Source organism: Gymnogyps californianus, chromosome 6 (genome assembly GCF_018139145.2).
Source record: "Gymnogyps californianus isolate 813 chromosome 6, ASM1813914v2, whole genome shotgun sequence".
Classification (NCBI taxonomy): Eukaryota; Metazoa; Chordata; class Aves; order Accipitriformes; family Cathartidae; genus Gymnogyps; species Gymnogyps californianus.
In genome coordinates, this window is record NC_059476.1 from 8,771,899 (window position 1) to 8,788,077 (window position 16,179).

The 16,179-nt window shown below is 41.4% G+C and overlaps 1 protein-coding gene across 1 annotated transcript in view; it reads left to right on the forward strand.

Moving 5' to 3' along the window:
• The first annotated feature begins 1,247 nt into the window (after positions 1–1,247).
• The window catches only part of GFRA1 (GDNF family receptor alpha 1), a 142,928-nt gene continuing 127,996 nt past the window's right edge, over positions 1,248–16,179 (forward strand). The window contains exons 1-3 of the mRNA XM_050899196.1: positions 1,248–1,387; positions 2,471–2,773; positions 4,082–4,165. Coding sequence (XP_050755153.1) covers positions 1,345–1,387; positions 2,471–2,773; positions 4,082–4,165 — 430 coding nt within the window. The 5' untranslated portion in view covers positions 1,248–1,344. The remainder of the gene's footprint in view (positions 1,388–2,470; positions 2,774–4,081; positions 4,166–16,179) is intronic.

Sequence of the window (16,179 nt, forward strand, 5' to 3'; positions counted from 1 at the left end):
TTTAGGCTAATTGCATTTTGTTGGGTTTCGGGGGAGCGCTACATAGTAGCAACTGTGGGAAAACCACTAAATAGTTCTCTGTTTGAACCATCTGTCACGAATATGGGACATATGTTCGCTTTGTTTATTCAGGAGCCAAGTGGAAGCCGATACACTCAGCTCGGCCCCGGCCGAGGGCTGGCCCGCTCCGAGCACCGCGCCGAGCACCGCGCGGATGCGCCCCCCCTCCGCGGGTCCCGCCTCCTCCGGCCGGCCGGCCGAGCGCAGCCTGCGCCGGGCGGCGCTTCCTCCGCGCGGCTCCGCAGGCGCGGAGCCTGCCCCAGAGAAGGCTGCGAGGGAAAGACGGGCGGCAGGGGGAGGCCGTCGCCGCCGAGCCCCCGTGGAGGGCGGGGGCGGGCGGGAAGCAGGGTCATCCCCACCGGGCGCGGGCAGCGGCACCCGCCCCGCCGCATCTTCCGCAGCTCGGTCAGTTGGCGGCGGCTTCCGTTCGGAAAGGCTCCCGCCGCGCCGAGCGCCCCTGGGGCGCCGTGCCCGGGGAGCTCCCGGAGCCGCGGCCGCTCCGCTCCGGTCGGTGGAACCGGAGCAGCCGCCGGGGCTCCGCGCCGCCCGCTGAGCTTCCTTCCCGCCCCAATTTCCCCTGCCAAACTTTCCCAGCCGCAGCCGGCGGCGCGGCACCTGCCCCCGCCGCGCCCCGACCCGGTGGCGAGCGCACCCGCGCAAGCTGCGCGGCCCTCCGCACACCGCCTCCTTTCCCCCCCCGCCCCCGGCGCAAAGGAATAAATAAAGTTGCGGACTGGAGGGGTGGAAGAGGCCAATCGCCCCGGGGTGCTCGGGCAGCCCTGGGGAGCCGCAGCCAGGGGCTGCAAGTGGCTGCGGGGCTGTCAGCGGCTCGCCCCGGCTGCGGGGCCGGGGGCGGGCGGGCGGGCGCCGCGGATCTCGTGTCCCACCCCCCCCCCCCCCCCGTGTGCTCTCGGTCCCTCCCTGGGAACGGGCGCTGCCCACCCAAGGAGGCGACCGGCGCTCCTGCCCCGCTCCCGCTCGCTCACTCGCACACACATATACCCGTGCGTGCGCCTCTCTCGCTCCCTCACTGAAGTCAGTGCTTGTGTTTTCAGGTTGCTCAGACCTGAAATCTAAGGGAAAAAGCTCAGCGTTTGCGTCGCTGCTCCTGCCGCTGGTGGTGGTACCGGTGAAGAGGACAGAGGGTTTTTTTTTTTTTTTTCCCCTTGAATTCAATGGATCTGAACTTGGAGTCTTTGGACCTCGGCGGTTTTGGAATATCTACATGCTGATCCTCTTTGTTGTGGCACATCAGCTCGTTTGGGGAAACCATCCGAAGACAGCATGATGTTTCTCGTTATCTTGTATTTCGCTTTGCCCTTAGTGGGTAAGTTGCTGGCGTCTGATTTCTGTCTGTACATCGCTTCATAAAGCAAAGCATAGGGTTTATGGGATCTGATGCCTGACAGTTGTCAGTCTATTGTTTAGGCAGAACAGTGAAGTTTCCAGTAGTTTTTATGGCTCTGCCTTACAGCAGTTAGCCCAGTCTACATTTAAAGCTCTGGGAGATTACAGACTTAGATACTTGCCTGTGTAGCCTCTTGTTAAATTGGGTTCTCGCAAGTTACAGGGAAACTTTTCATTTTAATAAAATAAGGCTGCCTGGGGAGGGTGGGGGGGTGACCAGAGCCAGCTGAAGGATTACATCTTCACCTGAACCTGACAGCCTGCCCGACTGCGAGTGGTTTGCAGCCCAAACTGGTTTCCTTTCCACAGGAGATGTTTGCATTTCCATCTGCGTGTGTCTGAGAGAGCGTGACAGGGGGCACGATGGAGAGGAGAGAGTTAATGTAATTTGCTTTGTTCTCCTACAAAAGCATCATACGTGGAGAGAAATGGAGAGGGGGAGTCATAAATTCTACCTTTATACATGTAGAATAAGCAAAAATGTGTACAGCCTTTAAAAAGTGACTGACGCAAAAAGAGGCTAGTATCAATCAGCATACTTATCTCTCTGAGCGCGTTGTTCGTGGATGTAATTGAAATTACAGCAAAGCTCTTGTGGAAAGCGAGACCGAATATTTAACCCCTCAGTTAAACACTCGAATGGAAAGGTTATTTGTTTCACCAAAGTGGATCTAAGGAATAATGAATGTTTGTTTTGTCAGGCACATTAACCCCTGTGGGTTTTCTTTCCTTTTTGTGTTTTCTCATAAATCAACCAGCGGGGTTAAAACATACTGTTTCCTCGGACTCCCACGAAAGTGGATCTAAGACCATGAAAACCCCGTGTGCTTTTTCCTAAGGTGTAGCATGAAGCCCGGAGGTTTGCAAGGTGCTGCCTGTGGGGCTGGCTGCATGAGCTGCGTGAGGAGGTGCCTTGTGCTTCCCAGATGCCTGCTTTGGAGCCCTGGTTAAATCAGCCTCATCCCTCAACGAGAGTTTGTTGGTTTGTGTCTCCTCTCTCTAGATGTACTTTTGTCCGCAGAAGTGAGCGGGCTGCCTGGAGGGGACCGCCTCGACTGCGTGAAAGCCAGCGATCAGTGTCTCAAGGAGCAGAGCTGTAGTACTAAATACAGGACACTGAGGCAGTGTGTAGCCGGCAAAGAGAGCAACTTCAGCCGGGCGACGGGCCTGGAGGCAAAGGACGAATGCAAAAGCGCCATGGAAGCTCTCAAGCAGAAATCTCTGTACAACTGCCGCTGTAAGAGGGGCATGAAGAAGGAGAAAAACTGCCTGCGCATTTACTGGAGCATGTACCAGAGCTTACAGGGTACGTTGCAAAACACAGAAACGTTACACTCCCCTAATGCAGTGTGTGATTTTGCAGCCCCTCACATCCGCAGCTAGCTACCGCCACTGAGGCTAAACCGAGGGTCTGACCCCATAATTCACATTGTGCTCTTCAGCTGCAAACTGAGGACCTTTCATCCGACTCAAGAACAGCTGCTGCTCCGTCTCCTGTTGTTGGGAAATCCACAATGAGGGTTTCCTCCAGGGGACCCAGCTGACCTTTCTAAACCAGAGTCAAAAGATAAGGGCACTAGCAAGTGCAAGAGCTACAAAAACAATCATTTGGAGACATTTTCCTAATAATATTTAAACTCCTTAATTAGGACTCACCTAACAAGATCACAGGACACTGGAACTAGTTTCTTAGCTCGTTGCTGAAAGTTAAATGTAATATGAAGAAGAGCATTGCTTTAAGGAAAAGTTTTTTTCTTTCCTTTCCTGTATTTACTAGCAATATTCCCTGGGCATGCTGAGGCAGAAAAAAAAGAAGTTTGTGCTTCCTAGAGCGTGTAGAAGTGCCAGTTAGAAGGGATATGACACTGATTGACTCAGGACTTCTGTTCTTGATGTCACTGGCAAATTTCCAATAGTCTACTCAGAACACTCAGGTCCTTATATGAGATATATCATTTTTAGCCCTGTTTTGCTCTGGCCCTGGAGTTGAAGATGCAATCATCTTTCACTTCAGTGTGGTCCCCGTTTAACTCTTTTCTGTAGCTGCTTCTTCAAAAAGGGCAGTCATCCCTTTCTGTTGATTTATCCAGGCATCAACTGGAATGTTTTAATGAGTCAATATATATTTTTGTTCTAACTTTCATAATAAATTATACTACTCTTGGACATTTTCTGCATCATAAAAAGTTTCCTTTCCAACAGCATATTGTTAGGAGTGTTTTATTCCAGAGATGCTAGTTTTTAGCTGTTACCTGGGCTGCTCCTCTAAAAAAGAGCTCTGCTGTGAGGGTGAATGAAGAGGAACATCCTTGCTGCAGCTTGTCTCCTGCTGGCATGAGATGGGACAGTCCCTGTGATGTCACAGCCTGTCTCTGCAAATTATGACCTTATCCATGGAGGACGGAGAGAAAAGAACTAGTGACAGGGATAAACAACTAGCTTCTTTCAGGTGTTTTTATAGATAATGCTTTGAGGAGAAATAACCATGTAAACAGATTAAAGGGGAGTACCTTTTGCTGTTATAGAGTAACTTCATTTCAGACTAAATGTAAACAACAAAATATTATGCTGAATTCTCGTGTAAGGAAAAAATCCAAATATTTTTTGTCTTTAGGAAATGACTTGCTTGAAGATTCCCCTTATGAGCCAGTTAACAGCAGACTATCAGACATATTCAGGCTAGCACCAATTGTATCAGGTAAGCAGACTTAAAATTCTTTAACTGAAACATGATTACAATCTGCTGCTTTGTAGTTGAATTACAGAACTTTCAAGAAATACTCTCTTAAATAAAAAGAAATGTTAATGGCTTCCTGGATTTAGGAAGTTCATGATATAGTTGCACAAAAGAAAATACTAATTGGTTTTGAAATAATAACTAAAACTGAAAGAGTGCTTGGCAGGATGGCAATTTGTATTCTTTTTGAGTCATTCTTGACAATAAATGCTAAATTTTCCTGTAGGTGGCAATCTGATTCCCTGCGTTCCTAATTTACAAATCAGTTCTTTTTTGGGAATGTGGTCAGTGCAAGTTACCTCCCATTGACATTAAAGAAGATCAGAAGATAAATCTTTCAAATGTTTGCATAAGGGAATGCTTTATAGTTTCATACATTTTTGTTTAAAAAAGAAATTTCAGAATTAAGTCTTGTCTTCTTTTCTGGAACTCCTGCCTATTTAAAGAGCCTATTCACAACTTCCTTCTTTTTCTAGTTTTTCTCTCAACACTTTTTGTTGCTGTGTGGCTGTCTTTCAGAACTTGTTTGTAGTAATTTGAACATGTTGCTTGGTAATTAAACTATGCTGTTTGTTTTTTACCAGCCTAAATTATACTAATTTTAGATCATATTTATTGAAACGATTTTTGGGTATTCACAGGGGTTACAGGTTGGAATTCATTGTCTTTTTCGGAGTTTCAGTCTTATGAGGATGCAGTCGGTACTCAGGACCTTTATTTGTTCAGTTACATTTAAAAAAATTGAATGTGCACAGTATAATGTGTAAGTCTGACAGTGTTGAAGCTGTAGTTAACTGACATGCTATGGATAAGCATTAGTAGTTGGCTCTTTAAAAGAAAGAAGAAAAGACCAAGGAGAGTGGCTTGACCAATTTTCAGAAGTACTTACACTTTTTAGGACCCTAAGTCTCATTAAAAGCCAGGGGGACTTAGGTTGTTAAGTATTTAATGGTACAGATTTTCAAAGGCATATAGACACATAAAATGTAGATAACTGCCCACTGGGATTTTCAGAAAGGACTAAGTGATTTAAATAGGTGTTAGATGCCCAGGCAGTTTTAAAAATTCTAAGTGCTTAATGCATCTTTAGGTATCTTAATGCCTTTGAAAATCAGCCCTTTAGTCACTTCTCAAAATGTGACTTCAGATCCAGATCACATACATCTTTTGAAAGCATTATCCTAGTTTGGTGAGCAAGTCTTTTGGAGAAATAGCAGAGAACAAAGATTAATTTCTGAAGAATCTTTATTTATTTTATTTTTTATTGCTTAAAACCCTCGACAATACAAAACCAAGACAAAATCAATGCTGAGGAGTTCCAGGCTGTTTTCTTAAAGTTTATGGTCAGCCTGCTGAGGGCCAAATTCTAACCTACCTCAGCAGTTTTATGATCTCCATAGAAATACCCTATGTACACTCTGCCTTTCTGTTATTTTTTAGATTCCCCATTTAGTTGCAAAGTAATTATCTTAAAAATGTAATAATTTTTTTCCTACCTATTCTGTGCGGCAATTAAATAAGACATAGTTGCCAACAAGTGACGTCCATCCTACCACGGTCACTTAAGATGCTGGTGGACTGGTTGGGACTCATTGTATGTTACTAGTGCACTCCAAATTGCTGTTCACTTTGTCGGAAGTTTCAGGTTTACAAGGATTGGAGGCCTAGATTCACAGGGAGCAACCAACAAAAGTTGTAATACAGTGGAAAAACACCAGTATTTGGAAGTATTGTCATCTGAAAGAAAAAGATTAGCAAAAGCATTTTTCTTATCGTCATGGTTACTACTGCATGTTACACGCTTTAAAGCTGCCTAGTCTTACAGATTTTTTGCAGGGCTCTGCAAATACCCCAAAGAGCAGCACTTGGTAAGAGTTTTATATCTTGATTAAAACAAAACAAAAAAAAACCCCTGTACAAACAGTGCTGGCAGGGGTTTCATAACTGGTGTTCTGCTAATGTGGTCGTTGTGTTTATAGATGTTGCTGCAGTATTCACTCTCATTAAAGTTACCTGGGTGTAATTAAAAGCAGCAATTAACCCTGTCATGTCACAAAGGCCATCCTGTTGTACTGTATGACTTGGTATATATCAAGTGTAATGCTTTTGCCATCTGTTTTTATGTATTTTTGAGACAGTGTAGAAAATCACAACAGTTGTCTTTTTATGGTACATAAAAGGGGAAAAACATTGGCTAAGATGACTGTTTTGTGTGTTACATAACTCTTTTGTAGTGTACATAAGTCTAAGGAGGACAGTTTTTAAAAGCAGTTAAAGTTGATCTAATTCTATACTGAAAGATGTTAAAAATTGCATCCTCTATGGAAAGAGGATGCCACTTTCTCATTAATCATTCAAGCATCAATATGTTGATTTAAAACAAAAATCAGGAATATATTGCTAAACCTGTTACCAGGTTTGTAGCTTCTCTCCAGTTCCCATTAGGTTAATGGAACAAGTGATGAAGTCGTGCTACTAAAGTGAAGATTTCTTAAATATTTTTAAGTGGTCTGTGTTATACTGGGACTAGCGGTGTAGTTAGTCTAGAACTAGAAGGACAAGCTGAGTGTTCTATATAAAATTTAAAACAATGTCCAACAACACAGAAAAGAAAAATCTAAACCCACAAAATCATTTATCGTAGTACTAGCTGTTAAGCCCAGGGCACCATATATTTACATACTAACAAGCATGAATTTTGCATTTGAATCACTACTAAATTTGCCAGGAAAGTGTAATTTATAAAAAAATAAATGATGGCTAAAATAGGAATGTGAGTTCAGTGTTTGATTTACTTGTGATGATGTATCCTGAGTATCCAAGGGTCTGATCTTCCTTCCTTTCTGTCTACACTTTAAGTTCATAATTCAGCTCCTTCTATAAAGTTAGTCCTCTGACACCTCACATGGCCAAATCCAGGACTGTGAGTCTTCCCAGTTGAAGGACAGGGCCGTCTTGTTTTTTGCTTTGGGCATGTCTAGGTCTGAATTTTCTTTAGAACTACTATGTCTGATGTGGTGCTTCTGCCTCAAGGGTGTGAATTTCTTGCTGGTAGGCAGCTCTTCAAATTACTGAAGACTTGTGTGTGTGTTTTAGAGAGTAACAGATTTGGGTTAGTTATTATGATGTAAAGATTTTGCTTAAACAGACATTTTTGCTTAAACCTTAACAACTTCTGAGAGGTGAAAACATTTTAAGGCCATTGACCTCTCTCACAACTACAGTAAATGCAAAATCTGTTGATTGGATTTCAGAGGTGAGTTTCACACCAAATTAAGGATAGATGCTTGAATTAGTCACTTGTAAAAAGCTGTAGAGAGCTTTACCTGGGGAACAGTTTGCCTCTTGAATTTGTATTGTGTTTGACATTGAGCCTTACAGCTAGCAGATATCTTATTATTGTGGTATCAACTGATACCACAAGTATAGTGGTCATCTCTGTGGCATCTTGTAAGAAAATATCCTGCATAAAAACTGTAGCTTCACATACCTGGAGAAATACTTACAAAATAAATGTTTCTGAAATGTCTCATTCATTTCAACACAAAATGGAGAGCCACTAAAGCTGAATAAAATGCCTTTTAGCCATATCTGTGAAGTGGTGTAAATAGAATACTTACTGTTAAAAAGAATTGACTATTTAGATCAACGTATTTAGGATGACATAATGCTCTCCACCCATGGATTCACTTTTAAGTTGCCTAGTTAATCCCAGGCTTATTATCCCATTGTTCAGCTTTTTGTATATTTTCTTATTTCTTTTACATCTATTATGTTCAGAATTAATCTTAAAGAACAGGCTACATAAATCAGAATATTTCTTAAAACATGTAGGTTTTGCTGGTAATCTGTGGAGAATTGGTCAGTTACATGCGGCTAGTTATGTCTTGTTTCTAGTCGCTAAAATGCAAGACAGCTAGAAATTAATTCTTTTGCCGATATTTCTTTTTAGTGTAGTAAACTGTTTTTGCAAAGTGCCTTTTGTATTATTAACAAATGAGAGAAAGAAACTGGCTTGTATGATTATATGTCAAAAGGAGTGTTTCCGGATTCTGCAGTTCCCATGAGAGGCTGTTTACTCTTTAAAAACTCTGGGATTCTTCTGTTGCAGAAGGTATCTGGAAGCTTATATTTAGAAAAGGGTATATTTTATATTTATTATGGTAAATTTTTTAATTAAACCCGAGAGTTCAGTAGACAGCACAGCACAGCACAGCTTATTACTGGAGTGTATCATTCCACATTAGAACACGGGTAGCACAGCACATGAAGTTAGCATGTTTGATTTGCATACTGAATAAGCTATAAATACAAACACAGTTATGGTCAGTAAGATGGCCTTTTATTGTATTTAAAAAGTTCAGACTATAAAAAGTTAGCAGTGCTGGAATTCTCAGAAGGGTGTGTGTGCTGGTGGCATTTAAATTAGGCAGTCTCATGTACACTCTTTCTGTAGGATTTCATGAAGATGGGTCTGGGTCTCCCTCTAGGATCTCTACGTTGTTCAGAAGGAGAGTGGGTTAATTAGTAGTTTTCCCTTCTTCCTCTGAGTTTTTCAAAGTCTTTTAGGCATCCTGCATCATTGGCGTTCACAGATCAAAAGGTCGATGCTGGGAAAGAATGAAGTCCAGTATGCAAAACACTTCCTTCAAGATTTGACAGACTTTTATAAGGGGATACTTCCCTCTCCCCAGCATAAAACCTGCTCTGAGTATTGATGGCAGCTCCCCATTATTTTACCCTTCCCAGGGATGGGGTCTCTCCATCACAGAGAATGGACTGCAAGTGTTTCCTTTGGAAAAGTTGCTATCAGCAAAGGTGGGGAGGAAGGTTGGGGTTTTTCAGTACGAATTCTCAGGATCCAGAGAAACAGAGCTTCCTTGTCTGTGTGCTTAAAGTCCTTTAGGATTCCTCATACCTTCTCTTTCTGCTAGTTCTGTAAAGAGGGGCTGTAGAACTAGAAAACACTGTGTCACAGTGTTTTTGCCCAAACTTTCATAGCCCCAAAATTCTTTTAATCAAGAATTGAATGTTTCCCCATTCATTTTTGCAATTCTTGAACTAATGTAAGAGCTGTGTTCCGAGTAGCAGGTCCCTGACACTTTAACTATCATTTGCTGCTTTTTTTCCGACCTGGTAAATTACTTCTCTTTTGTAGAATCCACATATAGCATTTTTTAAATTGTTTACCAAAAAGATAAGTTAGAGTCTTTGTCCTAGCCAACAGATTCACTGCTTTTTCCATTTGGGGTTTGTGGCATGTGAATTAGTGGCTTCTCCCATGAAATAATACTGTATGACATCCCCAAGTCCTACTGCCTGAGGCCTCTAATCCTGGTTCTATTCCTAAATCTGTGTATATTTCAAATGCTACATATTTTTCTAATTTAACACCATGTCTTTTTCTGACATTTCTGTAAGAATATTTGAGATGCCACATTTCTACAAAGGCAATTTAATTTACAAAATATTAAAAATGTTGATTTCTCTTGACTATTTACAACGCTCTTATTAGCTCTTACCTCCCATATCGTTGCAGTTTATTAAAAAAAAAAAAGATACTTCATGTTAGTTACCTTGCACATTCACCCAATTTCATAAACAATAAACCAGATCTTATTAAGTTAATAGGAGTCTTGCAATCTGATTCTGTTCCCACTGAAGTAAGCATAACACATCAAAATCTTTTTATTTTATTATGATGTATTCTGTTTCCTGTTGTAATTTTTTTTGGCTTAGTTCTGGTTTTCTGATGTGAGGTTGAGCCTTTTGATAGCAGAAAAGTAAAAACATGTTGTTAATTTAGCCTACACTAGATTGCCACATGCACAACTATATTTTCTTTTGTAAGGTGATACATTAAAATAATAGCCCTTGGACCAATATATAATATTGGTTTTACAGTTACAAATCCAGACTCTTCTTTTTCCAGTGAGAATTTGTGGCCCTTTTCCTGTTGCAAGGAAAAAACCAAACAACACAGGCACCTATTTTAGCTGCATTTAACAAAATGAAAATAGTTCGACAAAAATAAATCTAATAGGAGCATGTACAATGTTTGTGTTCTTTGACATTTCTGTCTGCAGATTTTCTTTGCAGAGACAACTAGGCTGGCTTCCAGTCAGATAACAAGTTATCAAGGGTGCATAGATACCAGTTGCTGATTTCCACTTCTGCATTTTCATCATCAGATTGGACTTCACACAAAAGAAAATCACTTTGGTGACTGTCGGCTTGCAGGAGCTCTTTGAATTTCCTGTTTTCTTCATTTCTTGAAGCTAGATCTGATTATGAGAGGGGAATTAAGTACCTTGCTGAAGTAACTGATTGACTAGCTTATAAAGGCAGTGCCTACGCATGTTAACTTCATCAGGAACATGAACAGGCCTTGAAACCCCAAATAGGAATATGTAAATATCCTCGGTTTAGTCCACACGTCTTTCCTTGGTGAGATTATTGGAACTTTTTTGCTAATTTCTTTGAAGGTCTGTAAAACAGAAGAAAAGGTCTTTGTTCCTCAAGTATTTAACATGCACAGCTTTGAGCAAATGTAGAGTTACTGTTTGTCCCGGTAATCTAGGCAGGCTTTGTCAACCTGTTTCAACACAGGAAACAAGATGAAATCCATTCCATGGAAGGAGGAATCATCTTGATGATACAACACAGAGCATTTATGCATGAATATTCAGCATCTCCTTGAATGCTGGGAGTAGTAAGAGAGAATATTTAGGAGTCTTGAAGGAACTCAAAGGAGAGCAGTATTCCCCTGAGGCCTCAAGGGAAAGTGTTGGGAGATGGCTAGTTGAATAAGCATGGCCAGGCATTTTGCTTACAATGTATAATGTATACAGTGAACCACGTCTTTTCTCTGTCTAGAGTAGCATCTTTGGAGAGTGGAGTTGCCATCCCTTTAATCTGTATCTTCAGAGGAAAGCCTCAGTTATAGTGCGGTGGGCCAGACATCAAATGAGCAAATGCGTATGTGCTTTTGAGCAGCAAATTTCATATTCTTGTTTCCCATTACAGACCAGCTTTATGGTTTGCCTAAGTGCTACACTAGTTCCTCTGAAGTAGGAGCAAAAGCACACAGGCTCTGCTAGCGGTATTGGTGGGATTACGAGGAGCGATCACGTACTTAGTAGTCACTGAGGAGGGAAGCAGAATCCGGTTACCTTGGGGAGAGGTACCACCATTTCAAGGACGTGGTGAGCAGGTACAGGCATGGGCTGCCAGGGGACCGTAGAAACACAGAACTTGCCAGAAGTTCCCAGTTCTGTCAGGTTATCTACAGACTGCTGTGTTGCAGGGGTAAGCAGTTGGACACAACCAGCCTGCTAATGGCGCTGCTGAAGGCATGACGTGGTGAGAGTGAGAAAAAGCCCGTGGTTCATGTGGCATAGCTTTGGTGCAGTGCTGAGCGTACTGTTGGGAATACTGCAGTGATAAAGGTGGTGTAAGGACTGGTGCAGAAGAGAAGCCTGTGCTGAGTAGGCATATTTCTGTGGCAGTCTTCCTCAGAGGGCTCCTGCAGTGCCGTGTCTGTAAGCTGTGTCCCCTGGTGAAATGCAGAGAACAGTGCCCAAAAGAGCAGTATCCTGCAGCTTTCTGTCTCTTGATGGCACAGCAAGGTGCAGTTTATGGCAGGCGATTTGCACTCTGGCTCTTTACATTTTAGAATATTTTAAAACTTTATTTTTATAACCCTATTTGTATTTGACTCTCAGGGATAACTTTGACAGTCTTGGAAGAGCCAGTGGTATCTGTCAGGAGCTGACAGTATGTTAAAAACGCTGAGAGTAAAATGCCTGTGTGTGATGAAAAGAAGTAAGAATTTCTGGATTGTAAGGCAGAACTTATTTGTGATAAGTATCCAACGTTTCTTATTTTAAGATGTACATTATATTGTTTTAACCTTAGAAAGGAATGCGTTTACAGCTTTGATTTTTAGAAACGTGACCATTTTTGTTTATGAAAACTAATTCTGTAATTTAGTTTATGTTAGTTTTTTGGTATTATTTTTATATTCTTGCATTTTCTGTGGATGTAACTAATGCAGCAGCAATGCTGTCAGTATAGTTAGGACATTAACACCAGTTATTTTTGGAATAGTTCTTTAGTTACTATGATACTTTGACAATTTCTGTAAGTGTCAGGCTATTGTCCTGTACAATCTGCACTCAGCCTGAGATTTAAAATGAGAGATGCATGAAACAAAGTGTAATGGCATAGAGATAGCTCTTCCTGCATAGAAATTTGCAGAAATGACGGGTTGTAAAGAGACTTGAAGATATCAAACAATTTGAGTGGGAACCCATAAATAAAGATGAATTTCTGCATTCACTGGTTATATGATTTTATCACTGTCTGGTGTCCATAAAATGCATCTTCCCATTAAAGTTTTGTCACGCAGCTGATGAGGTTCAGAAGTGTTAAAAGCTTCCACTCTCTTCCTTTTAAATTCTGCACCCTAAATTCAGTACTAAAGCTCAGTTAAGCAAAACCAGAAATTGCCGTTTCCCTGTTCCTCCTGCGCAGGAGACAGTACTGGGATTCTCCCTGCTCCCAGTCCCACAGCCTCCAGCCCACCGCTGACATTCCTTACATTTAACCCTGACAGTCAGGCTAGTGCTAACTACTGTCGCTTCCTTGAGCTAATAACCGCAACTCATTCGTGCCTTGACATACCTTTTCCACATACTGCCGTCCCTTCTCTGTTGACTTCGCTCTCTGAACTGCAACTCCTCCGCCAAATCCCCTCCAGCTGTAGGACTTTGGTGGTTTCATTCTCTGTCGCTGCAGCATGAACGGCTCTGCTTTCCACCCCAGCTACTCACTTCTCAGAAATCTGACTGCAGTTTTTCCCTTTCCTTTTTACGACAGGCTTGTCTTTGCTCTCTTGTCTGATGTCTTTGCTTTGCGGTCTGCCTCTGAACCCCCACCCTGCTCTCCCTTTCTCCATTCCCCCAACGCTTCCCTGTCCTCCCTTGCCCGGTACTTCTGGTGAGACAACGCCTTCTCTGTTCCTTGAAAGCTTCTCTTAAACTCTTCTTTTTCCAGCATTCTCCAAATTGTTCTTTCACCCTTCCTGTAAAAAGTTTGAGATGTGGTCTAATAAAAGGAATTGTTCCTGAGTAATGGAACTAATAAAGCCTGGTTTCCTACCAGAGTCCTCCATCTCCTGGATGCCCTGCTCTTGGCACAGGCAGAGCTCCTATCTTCTCTCCCTGTGCTGTGCCCTCTCCACATGTACTCCCTTGTCTCTTCACTAGTCCTTAATTCTCTCCCACGTCTCTCATCTCTGTGGGGGAGCACGTGCTGCGGCTGGCTTGGTGTTAAACACGTGCTGAAGGACGGTATGGGCAGGCAGGCGGGCACCTGCTCCCTCTTGGAATGGCTCAGAGCCAGAGACATGCCTGCCTTGTCCTCGGCAGGCAGGTCTACTTGGGTCTAAAACCTGCAGTTTTTCATAAAATTTGTAAGACCTTCATATTCATTCCTCTGTCAAATTTGTTTGAGTATGTCCTATGGGTTTAAAAAATCACTGGGAGCTGCAGGGGTGTGGAGAAGATAGAGGAGACTAATATTCAATTTACCTACATTTCCTTGAAAAATTAGGATTAAAAAAAGCAAATATGGTTCCTGTCATATTGCTAAGCATTAGACTGTGACATATCTCATCTTATTCTAGTCTCATAAAACATCTAGTGTGTGGTGCAAGTGATATAAATAAACATGCAGTGGACTTGAAACATACAGACAATTAAGTACAGTTGATGGCTGACAGTTGTATTAGATAATTGAGCATCTCAGGATTCTCAAAATGGGAAATAATTCATGCATTCAGGTTAGTTGGCATGAAGATTATTTATTCACATTTAGAAATGAAACAAGAAAGAAAGGACCCATCCAAAAGCTGTTTTATGTGAGCACATTACATTTGATTACATTTGACTATTTGGATGATACTACATTGTGTTTACAAATGACACTGCACTTTTTAGAGTCATCTTTTTCAGATGGAATATTTTTAGGATTAAGGATTAAGTTTTGCTGATATTTGTTGTGGTAAGGTCATAAACAAAATTAAGAGAGGTAATACTAGTATTTGGTAGTAGTTTCAAAGAGTTCATGTCCAAATACCCGCACTTCTGCAGGCTTGCTGCTTGCAAATAGAGTGGAATGTATTCTGTACAGCAGTGGCTTTGCGTTAATGAACGCCTAAGCAGCAGATTAAAATGTCTGTTTAAAAAATAGGTTAGGATTATATAATAACACAAGTCTGGGATACTAATAACAGTGAAGATAATTTTATTGAGCAGATGAAGTGCAATTAGATCTCAACTACAGAATATTTAAATACAATACCAGATCAAAACCCAGTCTCTGCAGCTTTACTTGCTTTCCTTCACACCTACAGGATCAGCACCTAACAGCAAAGTAAATTATCATTTTTATTGTTGTTCATTGTATATTGCAATGGGAATGTACATCATGTTATCCATTAGGACCCAGACAAACAAGTCTTTTCTCCACACGTGCAGTCATGAAACAAGACATGATTGAAGACAGCGAGGTGTCTGCACTATTTGAAATTCTATTAGAAATTGATAAATTTGCTTGTCAGATTTCTTTAAAGGATTGCATAGATAAGAACTGCCTATAGTATTCTCATATGAAAAGTCATGAAACTTATAGCTTTATAATAAACCCATACAGTCTGAGAAATTGTGTCAGTTCTTTCTCTTATAATCTATTTCCTTAATTTTAGTCTCCTAAATAGTGAAACAGAGACACAAACTTGCAGTGGTTGATAACACTTATGACCTGATGAAGTAAACTGCTTTGATCCTGTGAGAGGTCAAACTGTGTGTGTTTCTAAGCTAACATTCCCCAAGGCTGCTGATGTGTGAGCTGTCTCTTCCCCTTGCCAAATGTCCCACCTTCGCAATAGAAAATTAAAGAAGACTTGCAAAGAAATGTGGTGTGTTAGTGTATTTAATCTTGTCTATAAATTGGTGTGAGAATTGCTGAACACGGAGTTTGGTGTGGTGTTTATTTTTTTAATTTTTGCACAGTTTAAAAATATCTAGACAGCTCTCTTCTGGGTTGGGTAGAAAGTGAATGTATTAACTCTCACTGTGTTAATGTTTAGGGAGAAAGGCATACAATGTTTTTTAATTTAGTAAATAGAGAATTATTTGAATCTGACTTGGAGCTTCATTTAGCTTTTTAGTACATTTCTGCTGTATAGCTAAAAATATCTTATCTTCATGCCCTTGACCTTTCTCCAAGAGCTGTGGGAAGATTAAAAAGCATAAATGAGAATAAATTTAGAATTAACCTATTTGAAGAAAAATGGTACCAAATGCCTTAGCTATCCGCAAAATGGTAAGTTGTCAGTCTTACAACATGTCCAGCCTGGCAGAGCTGAGCAAAGCAACCTGCTACCAGAGCAGCGCTCTAGTAGTCCTAGAAATGGGAAGGTAGTTTATTTTTCATTCCCCACTCAGTCCTTTTCCTCCTTGCGGAAGCTGTCAACAAAGGTGCCAATTATAATGAAGATTCTGTAGCTCAGATATCTATCCCTTAACATAGCCCTTTCCCCCTGGCTTGTTCTGTGTAGTTCACCATGCAGCTGTATAAATATTTTCAGTCATTACCCTCTTGGACTGTATTTGAACTAGCGACTAAAAGGTGAGGTTGTCAATATATTAAAGACATCGTTAATGGCATAACCACAGCCATAAACGATGAATAATTGTGATGGTTGAGCTTTATTTATTTATTTATTCATTAAAAAATGTGTTGGTATCTGGGCATCTTTGACGTTACAGGGATACTTCTGAAAACAGATTACTTTTAGTGATATCCACTGCAAGCAGCCACTCTGCAGTGTTCTTAATTATCAACTTTAAATTATTCACTTAACAAGACAGAGAATGGTTGCACTTGTGAAGCTGTCATCTTTAGGGCTT